This window comes from Hordeum vulgare, chromosome 2H (assembly GCF_904849725.1).
Source record: "Hordeum vulgare subsp. vulgare chromosome 2H, MorexV3_pseudomolecules_assembly, whole genome shotgun sequence".
NCBI lineage: Eukaryota > Viridiplantae > Streptophyta > Magnoliopsida > Poales > Poaceae > Hordeum > Hordeum vulgare.
Window position 1 is genome coordinate 622,679,237 of NC_058519.1, and position 23,173 is coordinate 622,702,409.

Genomic DNA, 23,173 nt, shown 5'->3' on the forward strand with positions numbered 1-23,173 from the left:
AGTGACATGATATGGCCATCATCACGTGCTCCTTGATCTCCATCACCAAAGCACCGGCACGATCTTCTTGTCACCGGCGCCACACCATGATCTCCATCAACGTGTCGCCATCGGGGTTGTCGTGCTACTCATGCTATTACTACTAAAGCTACATCCTAGCAAAATAGTAAACGCATCTGCAAGCACAAACATTAGTATAAAGACAACCCTATGGCTCCTGCCGGTTGCCGTATCATCGACGTGCAAGTCGATATTATCTATTACAACATGATCATCTCATACATACAATATATCACATCACATCGTTGGCCATATCACATCACAAGCATACCCTGCAAAAACAAGTTAGACGTCCTCTAATTTTGTTGTTGCATGTTTTACGTGGTGACCATGGGTATCTAGTAGGATCGCATCTTACTTACGCAAACACCACAACGGAGATATATGAGTTGCTATTTAACCTCATCCAAGGACCTCCTTGGTCAAATCCAAATTCAACTAAAGTTGGAGAATCTGACACCCGCCAGTCATCTTTGAGCAACGGAGTTACTCGTAGCGATGAAACCAGTCTCTCGTAAGCGTACGAGTAATGTCGGTCCGAGCCGGTTCGATCCAACAATACCGCGGAATCAAGAAAAGACTAACGGGGGTAGCAAAACGCACATCACCGCCCACAAAAACTTTTGTGTTCTACTCGAGAAGACATCTACACATGAACCTAGCTCTGATATCACTGTTGGGGAACGTCGCATGGGAAACAAAAAATTTCCTACGCGCACGAAGACCTATCATGGTGATGTCCATCTACGAGAGGGGATGTGTGATCTACGTACCCTTTTAGACCGTACAGCAGAAGCGTTAGTGAATGCGATTGATGTAGTGGAATGTCCTCACGTCCCTCGATCCGCCCAGCGAACCGTCCCGCGATCAGTCCCACGATCTAGTGCCGAACGGACGGCACCTCCGCGTTCAGCACACGTACAGCTCGACGATGATCTCGGCCTTCTTGATCCAGCAAGAGAGACGGAGAGGTAGAAGAGTTCTCCGGTAGCGTGACGGCGCTCCGGAGGTTGGTGGTGATCTTATCTCAGCACGGCTCCGCCCGAGCTCCGCGGAAACGCGATCTAGAGGAAAAACCGTGGAGGTATGTGGTCGGGCTGCCGTGGAAAAGTCGTCTCAAATCAGCCCTAAAACCTCCGTATATATAGGGGGAAGAGGGGGAGCCTTGCCTTGGGGTCCAAGGACCCCTAAGGGTTTCGGCCGAGCCAAGGGGGGCAGCCCTCCCCTTCCAAACCGAGTCCAACTAGGTTTGGAAGGAGGAGTCCTTCCCCCTTTTCCCACCTCCTCTTTTTTTTGCTTTTCTCTTTGATTTTTCTTCCTATGGCGCATAGGGCTCTTTTGGGCTGTCCCACCAGCCCACTAAGGGCTGGTGTGCCACTCCCAATGCCTATGGGCTTCCCCGGGGTGGGTTGCCCCCCCCCCCCCCGGTGAACTCCCGGAACCCATTCCTCATTCCCGGTACATTCCCGGTAACTCCGAAAACCTTCCGGTAATCAAATGAGGTCATCCTATATATCAATCTTCGTTTCCGAACCATTCCGGAAACCCTTGTGACGTCCGTGATCTCATCCGGGACTCCGAACAACATTCGGTAACCAACCATATAACTCAAATACGCATAAAACAACGTCGAACCTTAAGTGTGCAGACCCTGCGGGCTCGAGAACTATGTAGACATGACCCGAGAGACTCCTCGGTCAATATCCAATAGCGGGACCTGGATGCCCATATTGGATCCTACATATTCTACGAAGATCTTATCGTTTGAACCTCAGTGCCAAGGATTCATATAATCCCGTATGTCATTCCCTTTGTCCTTCGGTATGTTACTTGCCCGAGATTCGATCGTCAGTATCCGTATACCTATTTCAATCTCGTTTACCGGCAAGTCTCTTTACTCGTTCCGTAATACAAGATCCCGCAACTTACACTAAGTCACATTGCTTGCAAGGCTTGTGTGTGATGTTGTATTACCAAGTGGGCCCCGAGATACTTCTCCGTCACACGGAGTGACAAATCCCAGTCTCGATCCATACTAACTCAACGAACACCTTTGGAGATACATGTAGAGCACCTTTATAGTCACCCAGTTACGTTGCGACGTTTGATACACACAAAGTATTCCTCCGGTGTTAGTGAGTTATATGATCTGATGGTCATAGGAACAAATACCTGACACGCAGAAAACAGTAGCAACAAAATGACACGATCAATCATGTTACGTCTATTAGTTTGGGTCTAGTCCATCACGTGATTCTCCTAATGACGTGATCCAGTTATCAAGCAACAACACCTTGTTCATAATCAGAAGACACTCACTATCTTTGATCAACTGGCTAGCCAACTAGAGGCTTGCTAGGGACAGTGTTTTGTCTATGTATCCACACATGTAAATGAGTCTTCATTCAATACAATTATAGCATGGATAATAAACGATTATCTTGATACAGGAATTATAATAATAACTATATTTATTATTGCCTCTAGGGCATAATTCCAACATTTGCCGCCCTGCACGACAAGTTGCCTTGCCTCTTGCGGGCAGACGCGTTGGTTCCTTGGGCGACGGCGGGGCGACATGGCCGGCGACGAGATCCGTCGGACGGGATTGCACGTGCGCGACCGCCACGTTGGCGAGATCCGTCGGCTGGGAGGCTTCCATGGCGGCGAAGAATGGCGGGTAAGATGGTCCGGAGCGTGCGGTGGTGGGGCAATGGCTGCCGAGGAGGGGGAGCGGGGAATGGCCGTGCGGAAATTTCCCTCGCGCCAAATCTCGTTGCGGATAGGGGTGACCTCGGGTAGCCCCCCCCCCCCCCGTGAATCTGAAGGTTGACAACGAACTTTTTCTGCGCCCCGCAAATTTTTTTACGGGTCGGACGTGTTTGAGGGGTCTGGTCTAGCAACATTTCCCGCCCGACCCGTATTTTGGCGGTTATTTTACTGGTCGAGGCATTATACGAGGTCTGCCAGAGATGCTCTTATATCCATCTCAAACGTCCGGGTAGACCGTCCGGTCACTGACTGGTCACAAAACTACGACCCAAACGGGCATCTCAAATGGGCCTCAAACGTTTGGGCTGACCGACACCCTCATACCTAGGCCAAATATGAGGCGGATATGGGGGCGCCCGCCACGTCGGATCCGACAGATTGACCCCACTGAAAATTGCACCAAATTCACCCGGAAGAACTGCTAGGTCCATTTAATCTTTCTCTCTTCTTCCTCGCCCGCGTCGTCCGTCTTGTAGCTTCGTCGACGCGTGCCCCCGCCGGCGTTCCTAGCCTCTGCTCCGCCAGCATCGACATAGCATACTTATGTCCCGTCGTCGCTGCGGGGGACGTCGTCGTTGGCCCGGAAGATGCCGTGGTACGTCCGACAACTCTGTGACTCCGTCTTGCGCTAGATTTGTTCGACACGTTGTCTGACTGGATTTTTTGTCAAAATTTTAGGGGAAAATATGGATTCTGATGCTTCGTCCGGCAATGAGTGCGGACCGATGGAGCTTGATGAAATGATAGAAGATCAGTTATTTTATTCGTCAGATTCAGATAAAGAAGTGGACATGATGATGCTTATGAGCATGCAAGAGGAAATGGACTGGCAAGTGAATCATACCCTCAATTTTAGGGGCTCAATTAAAGGGAGAAGAGCGATCAATCGGGATAGATTAACGAGAGCAAAGCTATTGTAGAAGGACTACTTTGAGACGAGGATGATCCATGGTATCGTCGCCGTTTTTGTTTGCGAAAACCATTACTTTTGCGCATTGTGGACACAGTGGAGGCACATGACGACTAGTTCAAGCTCACAAAGGATTGTTGTGGTCAACTATATTTCTTTGCCAAGCAAAAATGCACGACTGCTCTGAAAATGCTTGCATTTGGTACTGCCACAGATGTCGTTGGTGAGATGGTCAGGATGAGGGAGAGCACATGCCTGAAGACTACAATCAAATTTGCTCGTGTTGTGGTCGTGGTGTTTGGAACAGAGTATTTGAAAGAATCAAATGCACATGACACAGAGAAGTTGTTGGCTATTGGAGAGGCAAGCTATTGGGAAATTGTTCGTGGGGCTGCAATGATGTAGGAATAAAAAACTTTATGGCAACTGATGACAACTTGTGTTATTTTGCACAATATGATTATCGAGGATTAGGGTGATGGTGTAACCTAAACCAATGATTTTGAAGCATGTGGCGAATAAGTTAAAATCCCAGAAGATCAAGATGCAACTCAATTTATAAACTTTCTGCAAATGCATCAGAATCTCCGAGTTCATCGAATGCGCACGCAACTATTAAATGATTTGATAGAGCATATATGGACCCATAATAAAAATCAAAGAGCAGACGATTGACTGTGCACTTTAAATAAATTTGTGTAAATACTATTTATGTTCGATACTAACATTTGTTATATACGTACAATAACGGTATGTTTCCCTGATCGACGCGCATGACTTTGCATGAATTTAGAGTCCGGATATGAGATATGTGGATGTGTGAAGCGGTTTATGAGGGTCTCCCGGCGCAGGCATGTCAGAGCGCGTCCGCAGACGTGTAGGTGTCGAATTTGCCCAGTCCAACTGTAGATGCTCTAACAACCTACTGTCGAGAACCCTTACAATAGGGATGCACGACCTACCGTAAATTTTTCCTAGGTATGCATGTTTGTATCTACTGTCGGACACCTTAACAATAGGGTTGTACATGCTATCGTCAGCCTATTTGACGATAGGAATGGGTCGCGTTAAGGTGAATAAGTTTCCTATCGGAGAGACCTCGTCACCTCGAGGGTAGGAAAATGATCGTATCCCCAAAATTTTACGACCAGATCTCGATGAACTTTCGTGAAAGGGTCAAAACCAAGAATTTTGCCGGCCTAGGCCAGCGACCGGTGTCCTTGCAGACGAAATTCTGCTGCGTGCGTACGCCGAAAGACTGCCATGACTATACCGGATTCTCTGCAAGTCACGTACGTACATGTTTACGTCTACGGGCGGTGCCGTTTTCAGGTCAGCTAAAAGTTAATTAGCAGTACGTACTCCGTACCCTCCTTAACCAATTACTAGTACTACTAGATTAGTCGCATTCTGTCTGTATGTATGCTACCCGCGAACACCACAGTTTCCAGCCAACAAGTTACACTCTGTAGGAGGAGAAATCGCGTTGACCATGGTGACCTCCTAGCTAGCTAGCTACTTGTGCATTTCGGTCGCATTGCACTGAGGTAACTATCATTTTCTTTTCCTTTTCGAGAACCCGATCGAGCTAGAGCTAGCTACTAGCATCTTAACTAAATACAAACACTCCGTCGTTAAGCAATTCTCCAGGGAGAGAAGAAAAGTATAAGAGGAATAATAACACAAGAACTGGCTGCTCTGAAGTGTGAGCCCACAAAGGAATATAAGTGCATGGAGGAAAAATCCAAAAAGAAACGAGGGAATCATAACGATCGCCCAAGACAAAACATGGGGGTGTGCATGCCTGCCTACGCGTGCGATGTGTGGGGGTTCTTCCATCACGTCGGCCACCCCCAAACGAAACTGACGTTTTTGTATCCGCATTTTCAGGTTTCATCGAAAAAAAGGGGTAAATTCTCTCATCCTTATATATATATATTAAATCAAGGGTGCATATATATGCATCGTCCTTTCCTCCACTCAAATGCTGTAAGATTTAGTTCGTATTTGGGATGCACAATGCTAGCTACGATCTGCAGAATATATCAGCAGGGCATGCACGTAATTTGCAACGGACCGTGACGTTAAGTTTATCTTCTAGTGGTCGGGAATGCTTAACAATAAAATAAAGGATGATACTCATGACCTAGCCACAATTACCAGCGATAAAATAATTAGCTAGGATGGATTAGATCACTTGGAGGCGACTATAGTACACGCAAACAAGACTTCTTGGCACAAAGACTAGGTGCAACAGTGCGACTATTGCCAGGAAACGCTAAACGATTTCATCAGACATTAACCCCTCCTCTTGGTGTATTTTATTTTATTTGCTTTAGGTTGCTTTCAGCAGCAAGACTTCCTTTCTGAGGTCAGTACCTTTGATTGATTGATTAGTTCGAATTTATGCCCTAGTCTTATTCCCTTGTTTTATTTGCAAGAGATAACATATAATATTTATGCCGATTTGACGTATTTATCCTGATTCCAATGTGTGAAACATGGCACCCGGCCATAAAACAATTGTTCAATCCCTGCTTTTTTGTAATCCCAATATTCCTAAATCCTGACCATTATACATCTAGCTTGTGCTCTGAGCCTCTGACTGAAGAATCACTAAAGAGGGGATTGAAGGATCAGAATTTATTGAGAGTATAGCTAGATGTGACTTGTCTGGAACAAATACGGAGCAATTTTCTTTTTGTCTGGGCCTTATTTGTTTTTAGCAAATACTCCCTCTGTACCGAAATATATGTCGCTGGAGTAGCTAAAACTCCAGCGACATATATTTCGGTACAGAGGGAGTATTTTTTTTCATACGAATTGGGATACCTTCTTTATCATGGATATTTTAGTTAGTCTCCAAGACTGCACCCTATATATAGATACAACGAACCTAAAAAATATAGTATTCACTTCGATCCATATTAATTGTTATTGATTATCTAGAAAGCGTATACTTAATTAAGGTTTTCCCAGCCTTTGACTACTCAATAATAAATAACTTAGGTTTGTTAGATAAAAGTTATACCATTAGATTTGCCATTAAAACCAGTTTCAAAAGGTAAAAAACTAAATACCCCAATTGTTTTGTAACATGCACGTGCTTTATGCTTCCTCGGATACAAACAGAGAACCCGCATGTTCGCTAACACTGCAAAATCACCACATGCCCACATATAGATGAACTAAACATTTCATAAATTCACAAATGAATCACTTTCAACCCTAATGTCAAAATCTATCCTTTTTGCGAATAATGTTTATACTTTTTTTTTTGGAAAAGAACTTACTGAAGCATGAAAGTTGATACAAGTAAACAAAACCGGCCACAACAAAATAACTTTATGAAAAATCATTGAAGACAAATCATTATGACAAAATGAATTACTATTTTATATTTGATGAATATTCAATAAATTATTTAGTTCTTTAAGATGAAAATAGTGCCATTGAATTTTCCATGGAAACAATTTCATAATGTAAAGTTTTAATAGGTACATACATTAGTATTGGTCAAAGTTGGTCGATCATTAGAGACCGCGCAAAACCTAGAACGACATATTTTTTGGAACAAAGGTAGTAAGTTTTATTTCCGGTAATGGAGACAAGATCATACGAAGCATGCACATCAAAACCCTAAGAAAATAACGTAGCTTACTACTCCCTTCATCATAATTTAGAAAGTAAGATTAAGTTTACGTGCATTTTCGTAATAGACAAAGTTTAAGGTGCATCTGCATTTACTTGTAGCAACTAATTAGTACCCCGTTGTACTATTTTTACATGCATACGTGGTGTGAATGCTACTTTTTAGCCCATCTCATAGTTAATCTATAACCACCTAAGTTTCAGAGAATTTTCAAACACGCCTTCTAAACCGCGACAGAGGAAGTCAACAATTAATGCGACACATACATAACTTTACATAGGTTTTACAAACAAGTGAATTTTGATTGGTGATTAAGAGGGATGTGAGGGCCCCATCCCCTTAAAAATCAAGGTGGGTGGTTAGTTAGAAAAAAAAAACTTAGTCAACGTGTAACTTGATGTAACTCTTTGTATGTGTAACATTTTTTATTACGGAAACTACTACTATCGAAGCAGTGTCGTTGTTCTTCATTGCAATCGTGACCGATTGATGGCTTTGTCAATTTAAAGTTTTTCACGTTTTGAGCGCACATTTAAAAAAGAGACAGAGTAGTACAATGCTCTTCTCTACTGATCGATCTGGGTTGCTGAACAACCGCTGGATCATGATCAGTTGCACCAGATCAATTTAAATTACTACCAAGCTGCTGACGCAATGCCGGAAGACCGCCAACGACCCCGGCGGTCAGGTAGGCGAAATTCTCCTCGCCGCCCTTTCCAAACGGTTTATATATACCCAAGACACACAACCACATCTTTTCCACTACCACTACCCCTCATCTTAGCTTCACCCCCTTTCCCCTCCCCCCTTCGCCCACCCAACAAGCACTCACCACTCCCTTCATCCAAGCTTGCTTGCATCTCGACTCGCTCCTCTCCGCCGCACACCGGGATCGACCAAGAAACGGGGCGGTATCGGCGGATCGATCCGTTGATATGGGAGATCACCAGCTGATGTACGCTGCTCCGGCCATGCACAACGGCGGCGGTGGCGGAGCTGTCTCACACTCACACGGCATGTGGTGGAACAGCAACACGACCGCGGTGCCTGCGGCGGCGTGCTCGACGGAGCTCGCAGGGTTCAATACCTGGCCGGCCGCTCAGCTGGCTGCTGGTGGCTACGACATGGCGGCGGCCGACGGTGGCAAGGCCAAGAGCTGCACCACCACGGCCTCCTCCGAGTCGCCCGGGAACAACAGCTCCGTAACCTTCCAAGAAACAGCCAGCATCAGCGACCCGGCAGCCGGCGGCGCCGCCGGCTTCACCGACTGGAATAACCCTTACATGTGAGTTGTTCTTCTATCCCACTTCCACATGCACCTACCTTTTGCTCGGTTAATTTTCCGTTCGTGATCTATATACCATACGATATGATGAATTGATACGCATACATACACTCCCGTGAGCCTTGACAGTAAAATTAGTTAATGAAATCTATGTGTAATCAAGTGCGTGTGTTTAATCTTTTTTACAGGAGCAACGGCGGCGGTGGTAACATGCATGGGTTTCTGCAAGTTGGTGACCACCATGACATGAGCTCAAGAACGGACCAGCAGAGCCACATGAACGTGTCAAGTCTGATGAATGATGCATCACCGAATAACCTAGACCTAGCGCTGCAAGGCCACCACCAGCAGCACCAGCACGCCGGCGATCACCGCCATCAGCAGCATCTGCTACTGTCCAGCCTGGGGGCACCCGAGCTGCTCCTGTCGCCGAGCTCGCCCTACGGGTTCCAGTCGTCTTCGTTACTGAGGAGCCTCTTGGAGCCGATGGCCAAACCGGCACCGGCGGCGGCGGGGATTCAGCAGTATCAGTACCAGCAGATGGGCGGACAGGCAGGGGTCAGGGAGCCGCTCCAGTTCACCAACGATGCGGCGTTCTGGAATCCGTCTGCCGGGTTCGGCATGGCGATGCCAGCGCCCGCGGCGGCTGACCAGACCAGCGTGCGTTCGGTGAAACGACCCTCGTCGGCGCCGCGCGGGGCAAGCCTTGCACTAAAGGTAGGCTTGTGCTGATGACCAGAATAGCTAGGATTTATACTAGTGTGATTGCAAATATTAATCTCATGGCAGCCAGCACTAATTGTAATTAACCTTCGTTATGTGTAGACTGTGTCGTTAGAAGGTGTGGGAGACTCTAGCTCAATCGTTAGCAAGAAGGCCAGCAGCGAGCCGGCATTCAAGAAACCGAGGATGGGGACGCCGTCGCCAATGCCGACCTTCAAGGTAGACATGCATCATCCCATATGCATGTGCATGGTCAACTTAACTTACAACCAGCTGGTTCTTCCAAACTCCACACACATTATTTGGTGCATGTTGCGTGGATCAAAAGTTCAAAACCCATATCATATATGCATCTTTATTGGTTATTAAAGTTGTGCAACACATTCCAGGTTAGGAAGGAGAAGCTAGGGGACAGGATCACAGCACTCCAACAGCTCGTCTCTCCTTTCGGAAAGGTAATCAAGCGAGCCATCCAGCTAGCTTGGCTAGCTAGGCTTTTCATGTCCAATTAGTCGTCCAAATGTGCATTACTCAAACCAAGCCAAATTTCCAAGGAGTTTATACATAAACAATATCATCACACAAACCAGTAGAGTACTGCTTGGAAGTTGGATCCACAGCATACCGTCAACAACCACATGCATGATCTTGTCGCTGCTGCAAAAGAGTTGTTCCTTTCCTCTCCTCGATCCTTTCGAGAGATCACACACACATGCGTCGGTCTAACACACACACACACATGCGTCGGTCTAACACACACACACACAATCTTAACATTTCTCGTTGTGCGTGCGTGCAGACGGATACGGCGTCGGTGCTCCACGAGACCATCGAGTACATCAAGTTCCTCCACGACCAAGCTGGTGTAAGTAGTGCATGTGCCAAGTACCACATACACCCTTTAATCATGGCATCTGGAGCACGCACGCACGGGCTCTATCGATTTCCTCACTGAAGACTGGGTGTTGGAGACCGAGCTGACGAACACTTGTTTCTGCATCCATGCAGGTGCTTAGTGCTCCATACCTAAAGAGGGGCCATCATCAGCATCAAGTGCCACAGTACCTCAAGGTATATACATACATACATGGCGTGGTTGCTGCATCTGCATGCTATATAGCTCTTTCTCCCTTTCCATTGCCACATGAATACCATCTCCTAGCTAGCGCATGCCTGATAACTTTTGCATCTGTTTGTGTTTGGTCACAGAGCTCGAGTGCTAGCCCTGACAAGTCGTGCAAGGACGGCAGCGGCGAGGCGTCGCTCAAGGGCCGGGGGCTGTGCCTGGTGCCGATATCGAGCACGTTCGCGGTGGCAAGCGATGGGCCCGTCGACTTCTGGACTCCCTTTGGCGGCCAGTTTAGGTAGATGAAGGCCGCCCCGCCGGGTGGAACGAACGTGCGGCGCAGATCGATCTGACGGCGTTCCTTGATCGACCTTGATGATTTAGTATCTATAAGTAGTTCATGATCGTAATTTGTAACGGATAGCACTACGTACTGATGAAGCTATATGGTTAGCTAGATGAACCTTTGGAATGAGTGCTTCAAGACTTGTACTCATTCTTCAGGTTCATCAGGGAATAATCAATGGATTTAACTCAGGGACCAGAGGTAGCTGAGAGGCTGAATTATGTCAAAGTGATCACCCGATCATCGTCGATCGGGTTCGTATGATTGGTTGGTAGGCTTGCATCATCAATCAGTTGTGTCTAAGAACTAATTTAATGGTTCAATACTTTAATCCAGCGTTAATCCAGTGATGGATCAAAGCAGATCTGTCTGTAGCAGGTTTCATTCTCTACGGATATATTGTACCAAATTAATTACTAAAAGTGACATCTCTCTTTGATTGATCTCAGCAAAAGTGTATCTTTTCCTAATAAGCTTCTCTTTTGAATCTGACCACATGTTTTGGTATAATATAAGCAGGGCTTTCAGAATTTGTGCATGCGTGTCCTTTTCCTTAAATATTGCCAGAATCTTTCATGCTAAATTATTCCATCTCTGTGCTAGTGGATTATCAGCACGCCTAAGTTCTGCGCAGGCATATTCTACTGTGTTTTTCTTGTTATATGTTGTCTACGTTTGCAGTCCTCATCGGTACCAACAAAGCAGCAGGTAAAAAATCACTCTGGCATAACAAGTAGTAGGATCAGTGCATACGTGTCTCTTAGGGTATGAGCGATGAGATTCTACCGAAAGCGAATCGTGGTACAGAAATTCAGGTAAGTTCGACGTACCGAGAAACGACTGAATCTCAACTGAGGTGTTGCACTGAAACTTGATAGGTGGGCGCTGAGCACAAGAGTCTTGCCATAGCAACAAGCTAGCACCCCATTTCCTATGCTTTACGTTTTGGTAGTACCGCACCAGTTTCCAATATACTTTTAGGTCTTGCTGAGTCTATCTGTGTGTGTGTGTATGACTGCTGAAATGAAAAGAGTAAAGCACCAGTTTTTAATATGAAACTGAACATCGCAGTGGGATGGTTGGCATAAAATCGATTGATCTTGAAGATGAAGGAGATTGCAATAAAGTACTTCCTCTGCAAACAGATATAAGAAGTTTTAGAGACTTTAGAGACTTGAGAGACTTGAGACGTTTTAGAGACTTGTGTCAAGTCTCTAAAGCGTCTTATATTTGTTTCAAGTCTATAAATCGTCTTATATTTGTATACGGAGAGACTACTTAGAAAAGATATACTCCCTCCGTTTTTAAATATAAGTCTTTGTAGGAATTTCATTAATGGACTACATACGGATGTATATATACATACTTTAGAGTATAAATTCAATCATTTTGTTTCGTATGTAGACCCTTAGTAAAATCGCTTAAAAGACTTATATTTAAAAACGAAGGGAGTATAAAATGTACTGTAATATTATTGTTTAACTTTTCCTCGGCCCACCAATTTTCCTGTGGCATGGATGTAAAGTTGAACCTCTGATTGTCCTGTTCTTGGGAGAAAAGGTACATGTGTACTTGTCATAGAACTTGACTCTGTTTCTTGTGGCTAGCCCTATTCGGACGGCGGGACGCCATCTGCCTTTGGATCGGCGGCGGCGGCGTGGAGTGCCTAGTGGTCGCGGCGGCACCTCCGGTCAGATTTGTTCTGGCCGGTGCAGTCGGCGATGGTGGTCATCTTTTCCGTTAGAGGTGGTCGGCCTGCGCCTGGATGGTCGGATACCGAGATTCGTCATCTAGTCCCGGCTACGAGTCGGGGAGACTTAGTTACCGGTGAAAACCGGGTTGTTGGTGGGAGATGGCGGCGCTTTGCAACGTTACCTTGATGAAGACATTGTCGTGTAACTGTTGTTGACCCACTCGTGCTGCTTCGGGCAAAACCCTAGGTTCTGGTCTTCCGGATCGGACGATGGCGGTACTACGGTGCTGTTTCTTTCTTGGGAGCATCGTTTGTGGAGCAGCGATGGAAGTCAGAGGCAGGAGCTGCAGCGGCTTCGTTTTGCATGGAGCTTCGGTGGGGCTGTCAAGTCATGCCCGACCGACAGATTCTACGCTGAGTCATGCCTGGTTGGCAGGTGCTATGCACGATAGATCTTTCAGAGTCTTCGCGTCTGGACGGATGAGCGCAGGGCGGTGGCGTCGACGGATGTCCGCACAGGAAGGATGAGGCGGATATCTCTTCTGAAGATGGGTGTGTGGTCCGATGATGATGACGACTTCTAAAACATGTTCATGTGGGATCGTTTTAGGTAGGCTGTACTGGATGTTGATCCCGATTCGTTATATGGATGAATTGACGACGACATCGGTTTTAGATATGAGAAATGAAAGTTATGACGGATGTACAAGGTAGACAGGGTGGGCAACGGCCTACCTTGGGATTTCGAAAAATGCCTATATGCCTATCTCTCCCTAATAATAAAGCAAATACGGTTTCTGGTCGTCCGTCTTGGAAATTACCCCTAAAGTTTGCATAAATTACCCACCATACCACCGGTAAGTAATAGAAAACGTTTCATGAAGCGAAAATTCTTGGACTGGGCCGGCCCATGTAAAAACCTCCTATATTATGCTCTGCACGCTGGGAGGATATCCAGCACACCGTATGGGCCGGCCCATGCACAGGCGCATGCTTTTAGTTCCGTTTATTTATTTATTTTCAGTTCCGTTTTATTTTTTTATTTTAAATAATTTAGAACTTTAAATAATCTTTAAAATTTTAATAAACTGAAAATTATAAAGCAACATATTTAAAAAATTAAAATGTTTGTGACTTCAAAATCTGCTTAGAGTATTGTAGAAAATGCTCGCATATACAATAAAATATTTGCAATTTTAGAAAAATGTTTGTACAATAAGAATAGTCCATGATCTCAAATAAAATTCCATGTATTAAAAATTATTAAAGGCATTTAACAAAATGCTTTCTAATTCAAAATATGTTAATGCATTTAAAAAAATTCCTAAAATTTTAAAAATAGCTAATGCCTGTTTTGATAGTTTTTTTTTATTTAAAATTTTCCGTTCCATTTTTGTTTATTTATAATTTATATAATTTAGAATTACAAAAACTTTTGCATATTAAAAAATTAGAATTTTGAATTAAAATGCTGACGAATTTTTATTTTGAATTAAAAATAGGATTCAAAAAAAGCGCCGGATTTTTATTTTTTTTGCAAATTCGAAAACAATGTTCATGAATTTAATAAGTATATTACTGATTTATAAAAATGTTTGTTTATTCGGAAAAACTTCACGCGCTTCAAAAAAGTGTTTGTGAATTTAAAGTAAAATCCTCCAACATAAAAAATTATGTTTGTATTTTCTTGAATTGGTCGCCAATTGATTTTTTTTTTATTTAAACCCGTTCGAAATATAAAAAATATTCATGATTTTTAGTAAATGTTTGTAAATTGTATAAAATGTTCTCGATTTCAAAATTGTTCTCATATTTGTAAAATTGTTCACGAAAGATATAATATATGTAGTTAAACATTAATGCTTCTAAGTCTTTGTGACAATATACCTGTGTGAATTTTGAAGAATTAACTGTTTGATGGATCGGATTATTATTGTATGTTTTGTAAAAAAAAATCTTGAAATTCAGAATAAATCTTTGAGTTACCAAGATTTTTGACAACCATGATATATATTATTTGAAAATGTAAAGATTGCTTCAACTTGTGAATAAATTTAAAAGAGGAAACATTTTCTTGCATATGTGTGCATAAAATTTTTAAATCAAGCGATAATATGTGAACATAATGTGGTCACCATCATTGGAGATTATGTTTTTTTTTCTTCCGTGACAATGCACGGCCATTTTGCTAGTCTTACCTAGTACGCTACTGCTTTTGTCGGAACACCGTTGCGGCCTTTTTGCAAAACAACCCCTGCGATTTTCAATATTCAACCCCCAATCCTCTAACTGCTCCCCTTGTGCAGCAGCAACTCGTCTGCCCGACCTCGCCGTCACGACCCAACCGCCTCGCCGTCGCGACTCGCAACCCAACCGCCTCGCCGTCGCGGCTTCCCCGTTCGCCCAGCAGAGCCCGGAGCCCAGCCCGCCAAGTCCAGCCTCGCCCCTGCCGTCAGTGTCGTGCGCCCGGCCGCCCGCCTAGTCCAGCCGCGCCCCTGCGCTGCGCGCGGCTGTGCCCCTGTCCTGCGCTCCGGTGATCCCGCCGTCCGACCTCCACTTCTCGCAGGCCCGGCCGCCTACCAGAAAAGCCCCACTACGGCGGCAAACAAGTTACAGGTACTTTTTGCCCCAATTTCAGACTCAGGGTTTGCCTTTTTGCCCCAATTCAGACTTAGGGTTTGCCTTATTGCCTCAATTTCCTTTACATGTGCACATACATAAAATGGGTCTATATGCTGAAATCAGTCTATATGCAGAAATGATGTAAACATTTAGCTGGCTTGAATGAAGCCACAAAGGCTTGAATTCTGCCTCTGTTACTTTACTTTCATTACAGTTGGCTTGAATGAAGCCAACTACCATTTCTGCCTCAGTTACTTTTATTTTGCACATAATGCCTCAATTTACTTATGTATTGATAGGAAGTAGTTTTTATTACCGAATTGTTGCAGCATGAAGAGGGCCGAAGCCTCCAAAAGAACTGACCCTTAGAACGTCACATGTCATATTTCTTGTCATTTTTTTAGGGACGGACCACCCTGATGTCAAAGGCTAGCTCCGTCACGGAGTGAGAGCACTCCATATTATCGAGTTTGTAGGTGTGAATGGTGGCTTCGGGTGGATTGATGTATGTTTTTGTCAGATCACTTGAAATGACCTTTCCACCTTTCTGATAGATACTGGGAGATTCACAGGAGCCCCACTTTTTTCTTACTTCTCTGTTCAGGTTGAACCTGAACTTTCAGCAGTTTTCCATACCTGAAGTTTTGCTCACTCATCTGAATAAGTAAAAGATTATTGTCAGACTTTGGGCGGGTCAACCAATCTTACTTGCCACTAGCAACATAAGATAAAAAGTGGATTTCAGAGTAAGATGCCAGCTCAAAGAGAACATATAATTACGAGCAGGCTAGTGACCAAATTAGCAATTCAGAGTTTCAGACCATTGACTAACCGAGTAAGCTCCACACATGATATGGTAGCCTCTTCCACTTGAAAAGGTGAGAAACACATGAGCAAAATATGTAAATTCCAAACATGGAAACCATCTATGAAAATAACCCACGGCCAGGATTACAATGTACTCGATGGATTTATTTGTCCATAGGAACATGAATTGCTGAACTGTTCACCTGTACAAACTAGAGAAGTTTACAAAAAGGAGAACAATGAATTAAACATGAATCTATTCAATGCTACACTTATTGCGTGTATGCAAACATGAATTAGTAGGAATCGCTCAACTGCAGATTTTTGAGCAGTTTACGGAACAAGGAACAATGGAAGTAAACATTTAACGTCCCTCCAGTGTTGTGATGGTCATGCCATTCTCTGTGTCGGATCTTCCCATGCATTTTCTCCGGTCTTCAGCTTCCTGATTGCGCAGCATAAAATATGCAGGTTTCTCTGGGATAGGAAGCGGAGCTGTTTCATTCTCTAGCATGAACACAATGGATGACATGAGTGGCCTAGCATTTGGATGGTCTTGAACACACAAGAGTCCTATGTGAACACATCGTAAAGTTTCATCAAGTCGACAACCCTCTACAACCGATGAATCCACCAATTCCCTTGCATTTCCATCAACCCATAAGCTCCATGCCTGAATCAATGAAATCAATTTCTGATCAAGTTATTATGAGTGCTTAAACCGCTGAAAATTTATAACGTTTCAGTGATACTTACATAAGCTATAAGGTTTGGGAAGTCCATTATGAGATGGGGTGAGTTAATCCTTAACCCGCTTAGAATCTCCAGCAGCAAAACCCCAAAGCTGTAGGTGTCAGACTTGACAGAAAAGTAACCTTCCATCGCATATTCTGGAGACATGTAACCACTGTTTGAACAATTCCAAGGAAATTATATTAGCTATACTTTAAGGAAATACAACACTTAGCATAGCTGGTGCATAAATTACTTACTATGTCCCAACAACACGCTTAGTATTTGCTTGTTGCTCGTTTCCTTCAAAGATCCTTGCCATACCAAAATCAGATATTTTAGGACTCATTTTTGCATCCAGCAAGATGTTGCTTGCCTTAAGATCTCGATGAATTATTGTTAATCTTGAATCTTGGTGGAGATAAAGAAACCCTCTCGCTATCCCTTTAATGATCGTGAACCGGGTCATCCAATCAAGCACAACCCTTTTTGTAGCATCTTTCAAAATCCATGCAAAATGAGATGTATTGTGAGCCATAGTAAAACCCTTGCTTTAATTAATGTAAAAATAGTTCTTAACCACATAAGTCAGAACATACCGAAAAGGAAGGCATCCAAACTCTTGTTACGTAAGTATTCGTAGATGAGTAATTTCTCATCTTCATGAATGCAGTAACCAAGATGTCTAACTAAGTTTCTGTGCTGCAATTTGGCAATTAGAACTACTTCATTCCTAAACTCTTCAACCCCTTGCCCAGATCCCATACTAAGCCTTTTGACAGCAATCTCCTTACCACTTTCCAACATTCCCTACACGAGCACATCATTTTTCAATTTAATAAGAGAACAACAAAAATATTTATTCTTCAGTTGAAGTTAAAAATGTTTATAACCTTGTATACTTTTCCAAAACCACCTTTTCCAAGCATGTTGTGATCAGAGAAATAGTTTGTTGCAACGAGAATGTCTTCAAAGCCAACAAACGGAAGTTCTGTATCTTCGTTCCCAAGTTCATCAGAAGCATTCAAGTGTTTTAGCTTATGTTTGTTCTGAACATTTCTGCTGCTTTTACCTGACATAATAGTTCCATCAATATTGTTTCAAATGAATCTTTCATTAATATTGTTTTCTGAGAGAAAAGGGTGAATAAGAATTTATTTTACCTCTTGACTTGCATCCAAGGTATATGCATGTGAATATCAACAGACATGCCACAATTGGTAGTACAATCTTCAGTATAACTATCTTTTTTCCATTAGCTGCAGATTTATTGTCGAACAAGAGAATAATGTCATACATTTGCTGCAAGTGCCATATTTACCGTGAATAATACATCATTGAACAACACCTCATGTACTGCAAATTCTGGGTAAATAATCATTACTTTGTAATGATGTAGAATTATCTGATGACGCCGAAGAAGTTAGCATATAGATTTTATCTATTACCATGTGAAATGGATAATCGACTAAACTCTAATGAACTGTATGCCAATTGATGACAGAGTCCTAAGGAAGCAGAATCGGAAACATGACTGCTTTCGATGCAAGGTGGGGATAATGCAGTTGGCAGTACTGAACAGGCCAGGAACAGAACAGGTAGTATATAGAACTGGGTAACATATTAATTCCAATTCTATGATCATATCTGATAGTACCATATTCAACATGGATCTGTTAAAGGAGAGCATCAGATGCACAATAGAGGTTCAAATTCCATTGAAGTAAATTGCAACCGTGACTTGCTATTGTAATGGCCACCATACAAACTTAAATCAACAGGTAATCAATCCAACTGCAAAAGCATTCAGATGGGGTAAGGAATGTCAAATACCGGATGAGCTGGAGATACGGAGGTAAAGATTTTCACTAATACCACTAGCAGGCCTCCCAGTGTCAGCAAGCTCCCCCATCCAAACCAAGCACCTCGAACTGTCTCCAATTGTGTCCAGACTACTCACGTTGGCATATGCATAAGCGGTGCATGAGCAGTTGCTGCTGCATTCTGTTGTGCATTGGTCGAAGCTTCTATTCCTGATGTACAGAAACTTGTCGTTTTCATGCCAGGCAAAGTTATGAAACTATCTGTACCATCACATTTCAGCTCTTTCTTTCTTCGACATCCTCGGGAAAAGTTGAGGCCATCAGACTCAAACCCATCGAGGCACTTGCAAGTTGGAATCGCTTCCGTGCCATCACAGTAGCCAAATGGGCCACATGAATCATATCTATCACAGTTAGTATTGGGCTGCTCCAAGAAAACATCCCAAGACAATGACTCGCTGTTCCATGTCAGGAACTTCACCTTGCCCGTATAGTGTAGCATCACACGCATACTTGGTGAGCCATTGGAGACGGTGTACGTTACGTAGAACTCGGCCCCTCTTCTTTCAATTGTTTGGAATATGATGGTGCCGGTGTTGCTTCGATACACAGCGTTGACAAGCGCTCCAGTCCATGCAGCTCTGCGCCAGTATGGTCTTGTCCCATTCCAGATGAAGACCTGGAGGACCGAGGTGGAGTCGCTTCCCATGGAGTAGTCGCCGGTGGATGGGTCATCAGGGCCCCTCCAAGCAACGAGGTGCTTGTACCCCTCATTCTTGCTGCTCAACGGCGCAGTCATGTTAGGGAGGACGGTGTCGGTTGGGTAATAAAAGCTCTGCCATATATCTGTGCCGTTCGGCAACCGGATGACCAAGTTCCCGGTGTCAAGCAGTATAGCAGCAGTTCCGGCGGCTTCGATGGTGGTGATCTTGTTCGTGGTTGTCCAAAGAGTGCTTCCTTTGGAGTCTAACAAGGCAAGATCAGAGCTGTTGGTCACAAGAAACTTACCAGATGAACTGCCAGTGATTGGGCTGTCGCGGTTTGCGACCCACACATATGTTCGCTGCGGGATGTTGTTGTACCATATGCCGATGTATGAGTTTGTAGCTGAGTTTGTCGGGGAGAAGAAGCCAAGAGTGAAGATGCCACCGCTTGAGATGAGCCTGTCGCCGGGGGAGAGTGGTTTTGTGGGTGTTAAGCGATCATCAGATTTGCAGAAGCAAATCAAGAACAGGAGGATGAAAACTGGGATGTAAATCATGCCCATTAGGCCTTCTTTGCTCTTGACGAGCACAGGAAGAAGTTAAGTGTATGTGAAGAAAGTTTAGATTGTTTGCCCCAACAAGAAAAAACTACTTGTAGAAAACTAGATGGTGGAAACACTGCCTTGAGTTTTCTCTACCTATTCATCGGATTGTTTACATTGGACTTTTTGCGCACATTGGCAAATGAAACATGGCCACGGGTAGTATGAGTTGATTATTCAGCATTCCTGTTGGTGCTGGTCTCTGTATGGACTTTTTCAGACCAAGAACAGAAGCAATACACTAACCTGTCCACCATCACGAAGCGTGCTGCCAGGTAAGAGTGGCTTTGTAAACTGTAGTAGGTGTTAGGTGGCCATCGCAGTTGCAGAAACAAACTAACAGCAGGAGGACAAAAACAGGGAGGAGAGTCGTGCCCAATATGGTCTTCAGGCCTTCTTCTGCATATGCCTGTGAAGATCCCAGGATTTTGGTATTCCTGATGTGGCTTGTCTTGGAAACAATCAGATTTCAGCGTAGAGCATCCTTGCCATTCTATGACAACAAGCAATGGTTGACATGTACAGCCACAGGTCAATACTTACACAACTAAACGAAGAGAAGTATACTAAGAAATGGGAAATACACTTTTGGTTCCTGGATGTATATACACCCTATATGAGGAATTTTTTAAATAGTTAATTAAAAACTCAAAATAGTTTCGAAATATTTTTAGATTAAACTTGACTTTGTTTTGCACTAGTATATAAATTTTCACGAAAAAAGTCAAAACTGACTTCTGGACAAAAAGACAAAATTTATTTGCAATTCATATTATTTTGACTGAAAAATTGTCTTTTTTGAAAAAACGTCAAAGTATATACTTTTTGTGAAATATTTCTTGCAAGTATATTGGAAGGTCAAGTTTACTTCAAAAATATTTTCAGAATTTTTGTTGAATTGCTAATTTTTTTGCATATAGGATGTATATAGACCCAGGTTCCAAAAGTTCCCCTGCACTAAGAAATGAGTTACCATTAGGTGGAGCTCCGTTTGGGTAGTTCATAGCGACGCTTTTGACCTTAGATCGGCGACACCCGCAGGTGCCGCGCTATTCTTGACGACATAGTTGTGGTTCTTTCTGTGTCTAGGCTTCAGGTGAAGACCCTTGTTCGGTGTGGACTTGGCAGCGACGATGCTCTGCGCCATTCTCCCTCTTGGGGGCGTTATCATGGAGCTTTGGTGTGCTAGGTCATAGCAATGGGGGTGGTTAGTTCTGCCGGTGCTTATTGCTGATAGCGTAGACACGTGCGTTCTACGAGTGTTGAATATCTTAGGATCAGCTTTGTAATATGGCTACCTCATCATCTTATATCATTCGGACGTGTACTTCTTCGAATGTCACTTTATATATAAAGCGAGACGAAAGCTTGTTTCGAAAGATCTTTGATGGGAGGAACACATGCCACATTGAATGCGGCGCGGGCCGTTGTAGTTCGAGGCGGTTGGGGGAGGGGGGGTAGCGTGATGAGGTGCCGATCAGCCGACCTCGGTAGAGGAGGTGGAAGATGAGGCGCATGAGGCGCACATTAGAGTCGGTGGCATGACTGGCATGACAACACTAGCGGCAGAGGTAGCAAGGCATCAACAGTCCAGAGCGGTGGCGAGGGAACATCATCATCTGTGCTCGCATTGCAACTTCCACCGATTTCATGCAATGGCTACTCGGGGCTGGAAAAATGAAAAAAGTTCATGAATTTAGAATATAAAAAAGTTCAAGCTTTTAAAATACAAAAATAAAAAAAATCAAATAAAGCCGGTCCGAAAAAACTAAAACCGAAAAAAGGAAAAAGGCAAACACATAGAAGCTGCCAGCCAGCAACGGGTTTGGGCCGACCCATTAGCAATCCCGGCTTTGGGAACCTTCTAGAGGTTTCCAACCGATTTTTTCCAGTTTTGGCAACTTTCCAGAAGATTCCCTACACCGAATTTTCATTTTTAGTTTTTTTTCTTTATTCTTTTCTGTTTCTTTTTTTCCTGTTTCTGCTTAAAAATGTTTTGGTATTTCAAAAAATGTTTCAAAATTTAAAAAAATGTTCCAGAATATTAAAAAATGGTTGGAATTTGAAAAAAATGTTTTGGAATATGAATAAATGTTCTGAAATTTGAAAAAATGTTCCGCAATTTTAAAAATGTTGCTAATTTTCAAAAAATGTTCCGGTTTTTAAAAAATGTTCTGTAATTGGAAAAAATGTTCCGAAATTGAAAAACATTCCGGATATTCAAAAAATGTTCCAGAACTTGAAAAAATGTTCCGACTTTAGAAAAAAGTTCTGGAATTTGAAAAAGTGTTGCGGAATTCGAAAAAATGTTCCGAATTTGGAAAAATGTTCCTGAATTTGAAAAAATGTTCCGGGATTTGAAAAAATGTTCCAGAATTTTATAAAGTATTCCTAAATTTTTAATTTTTTCCGGAATTTGAAAAATTGTTCTGGAATGTTAATCAAAATATTTGAGCTTTCTCAGCAAATCTTTCCGAAATTTGAAAAAATGTTTCATAATTTGAAAAATATTTCGTATTTTCAAAAGCTATGCTGGAATTTTACAAATTGTTCCGTAATTTCAAAAAATGTTCACTATTTTAAAGTTTGTTCACAATTTGAAATTTATTCATGTTTCGAATTTTTTTATAATGAAAAATGTTTTATGGTTTCAAAATTCATTCATGTTTCAAATTTTGTTCACAATTTGAAAACTGTTCATGGTTTTAAAACATTTTCAGATTCGAAAATGTTCACGGTTTTATAATTTTGTTCTTAAATTTGAAATTTGTTCATATTTCAAAATTTGTTGAAAATTCAAACATGTTTGCTATTTGAAAAAATGTTCTGAATTTTCAAATATTATTCTGCAGATCCTAAAAATGTTTTGCTTCAAATTTGAAAAGAAAAGGAAAAAAGAAAGAAATAAAGAACCAAAAAATAAAAAGATGGAGAAAAGAAAAGAAGGAACAGAAAAAAAAATAGAAAAAGGATCTAGGCCGGGTAGCTCCCCAAGCCTCCCAGAAGTGGCCGGGTAGCTTCTTGGGCCTTCCCGCTTGCTCTTGCCGATTCATGCCATGTGGGCCGACTAATTTCCCTCCCCAAGCCTCCCAGAAGTGGCCGGGTAGCTTCTTGGGCCTTCCCGCTTGCTCTTGCCGATTCATGCCATGTGGGCCGACTAATTTAGACTATTGAAGAGGAGGAGGTATGCCGCAAAGTAGAGGAGGAGGAGCTCCTATATGACGCGTTGTGCGTCAAGCTGCTGCCCTTTCGCACAGAGGCGTATCCTTGGCGGGCTTTATGGGCTGCGCGCGCGTTTCTGCAGTTTCGTCTGCTCTTCTGAACTGTTAGCGATAATGAAATTTATCCATAAATTAAAAAATGTTCTGTTTTGAAA

At 43.1% G+C, this 23,173-nt stretch overlaps 1 protein-coding gene, 1 long non-coding RNA gene and 1 pseudogene across 2 annotated transcripts; 2 read left to right on the forward strand and 1 right to left on the reverse strand.

Moving 5' to 3' along the window:
• Nucleotides 1–8,160: 8,160 nt before the first annotated feature.
• On the forward strand, nt 8,161–11,005 carry LOC123430913 (transcription factor bHLH112). Its single transcript, XM_045114741.1, has 7 exons — nt 8,161–8,679; nt 8,868–9,396; nt 9,505–9,621; nt 9,792–9,857; nt 10,202–10,267; nt 10,411–10,473; nt 10,612–11,005. The coding sequence occupies exons 1-7, from the start codon at nt 8,330–8,332 to the stop codon at nt 10,768–10,770; spliced, it is 1,350 nt and encodes a 449-aa protein (XP_044970676.1). The 5' UTR covers nt 8,161–8,329; the 3' UTR covers nt 10,771–11,005.
• Nucleotides 11,006–14,788: 3,783 nt separating this feature from the next.
• Nucleotides 14,789–21,176, forward strand: LOC123427981. The gene is made up of 3 exons (XR_006622464.1): nt 14,789–15,123; nt 18,173–18,266; nt 20,887–21,176. It is a non-coding gene; the product is annotated as an uncharacterized LOC123427981 (long non-coding RNA).
• Nucleotides 18,179–20,380, reverse strand: LOC123427980 (annotated as a pseudogene).
• Nucleotides 21,177–23,173: the final 1,997 nt, after the last annotated feature.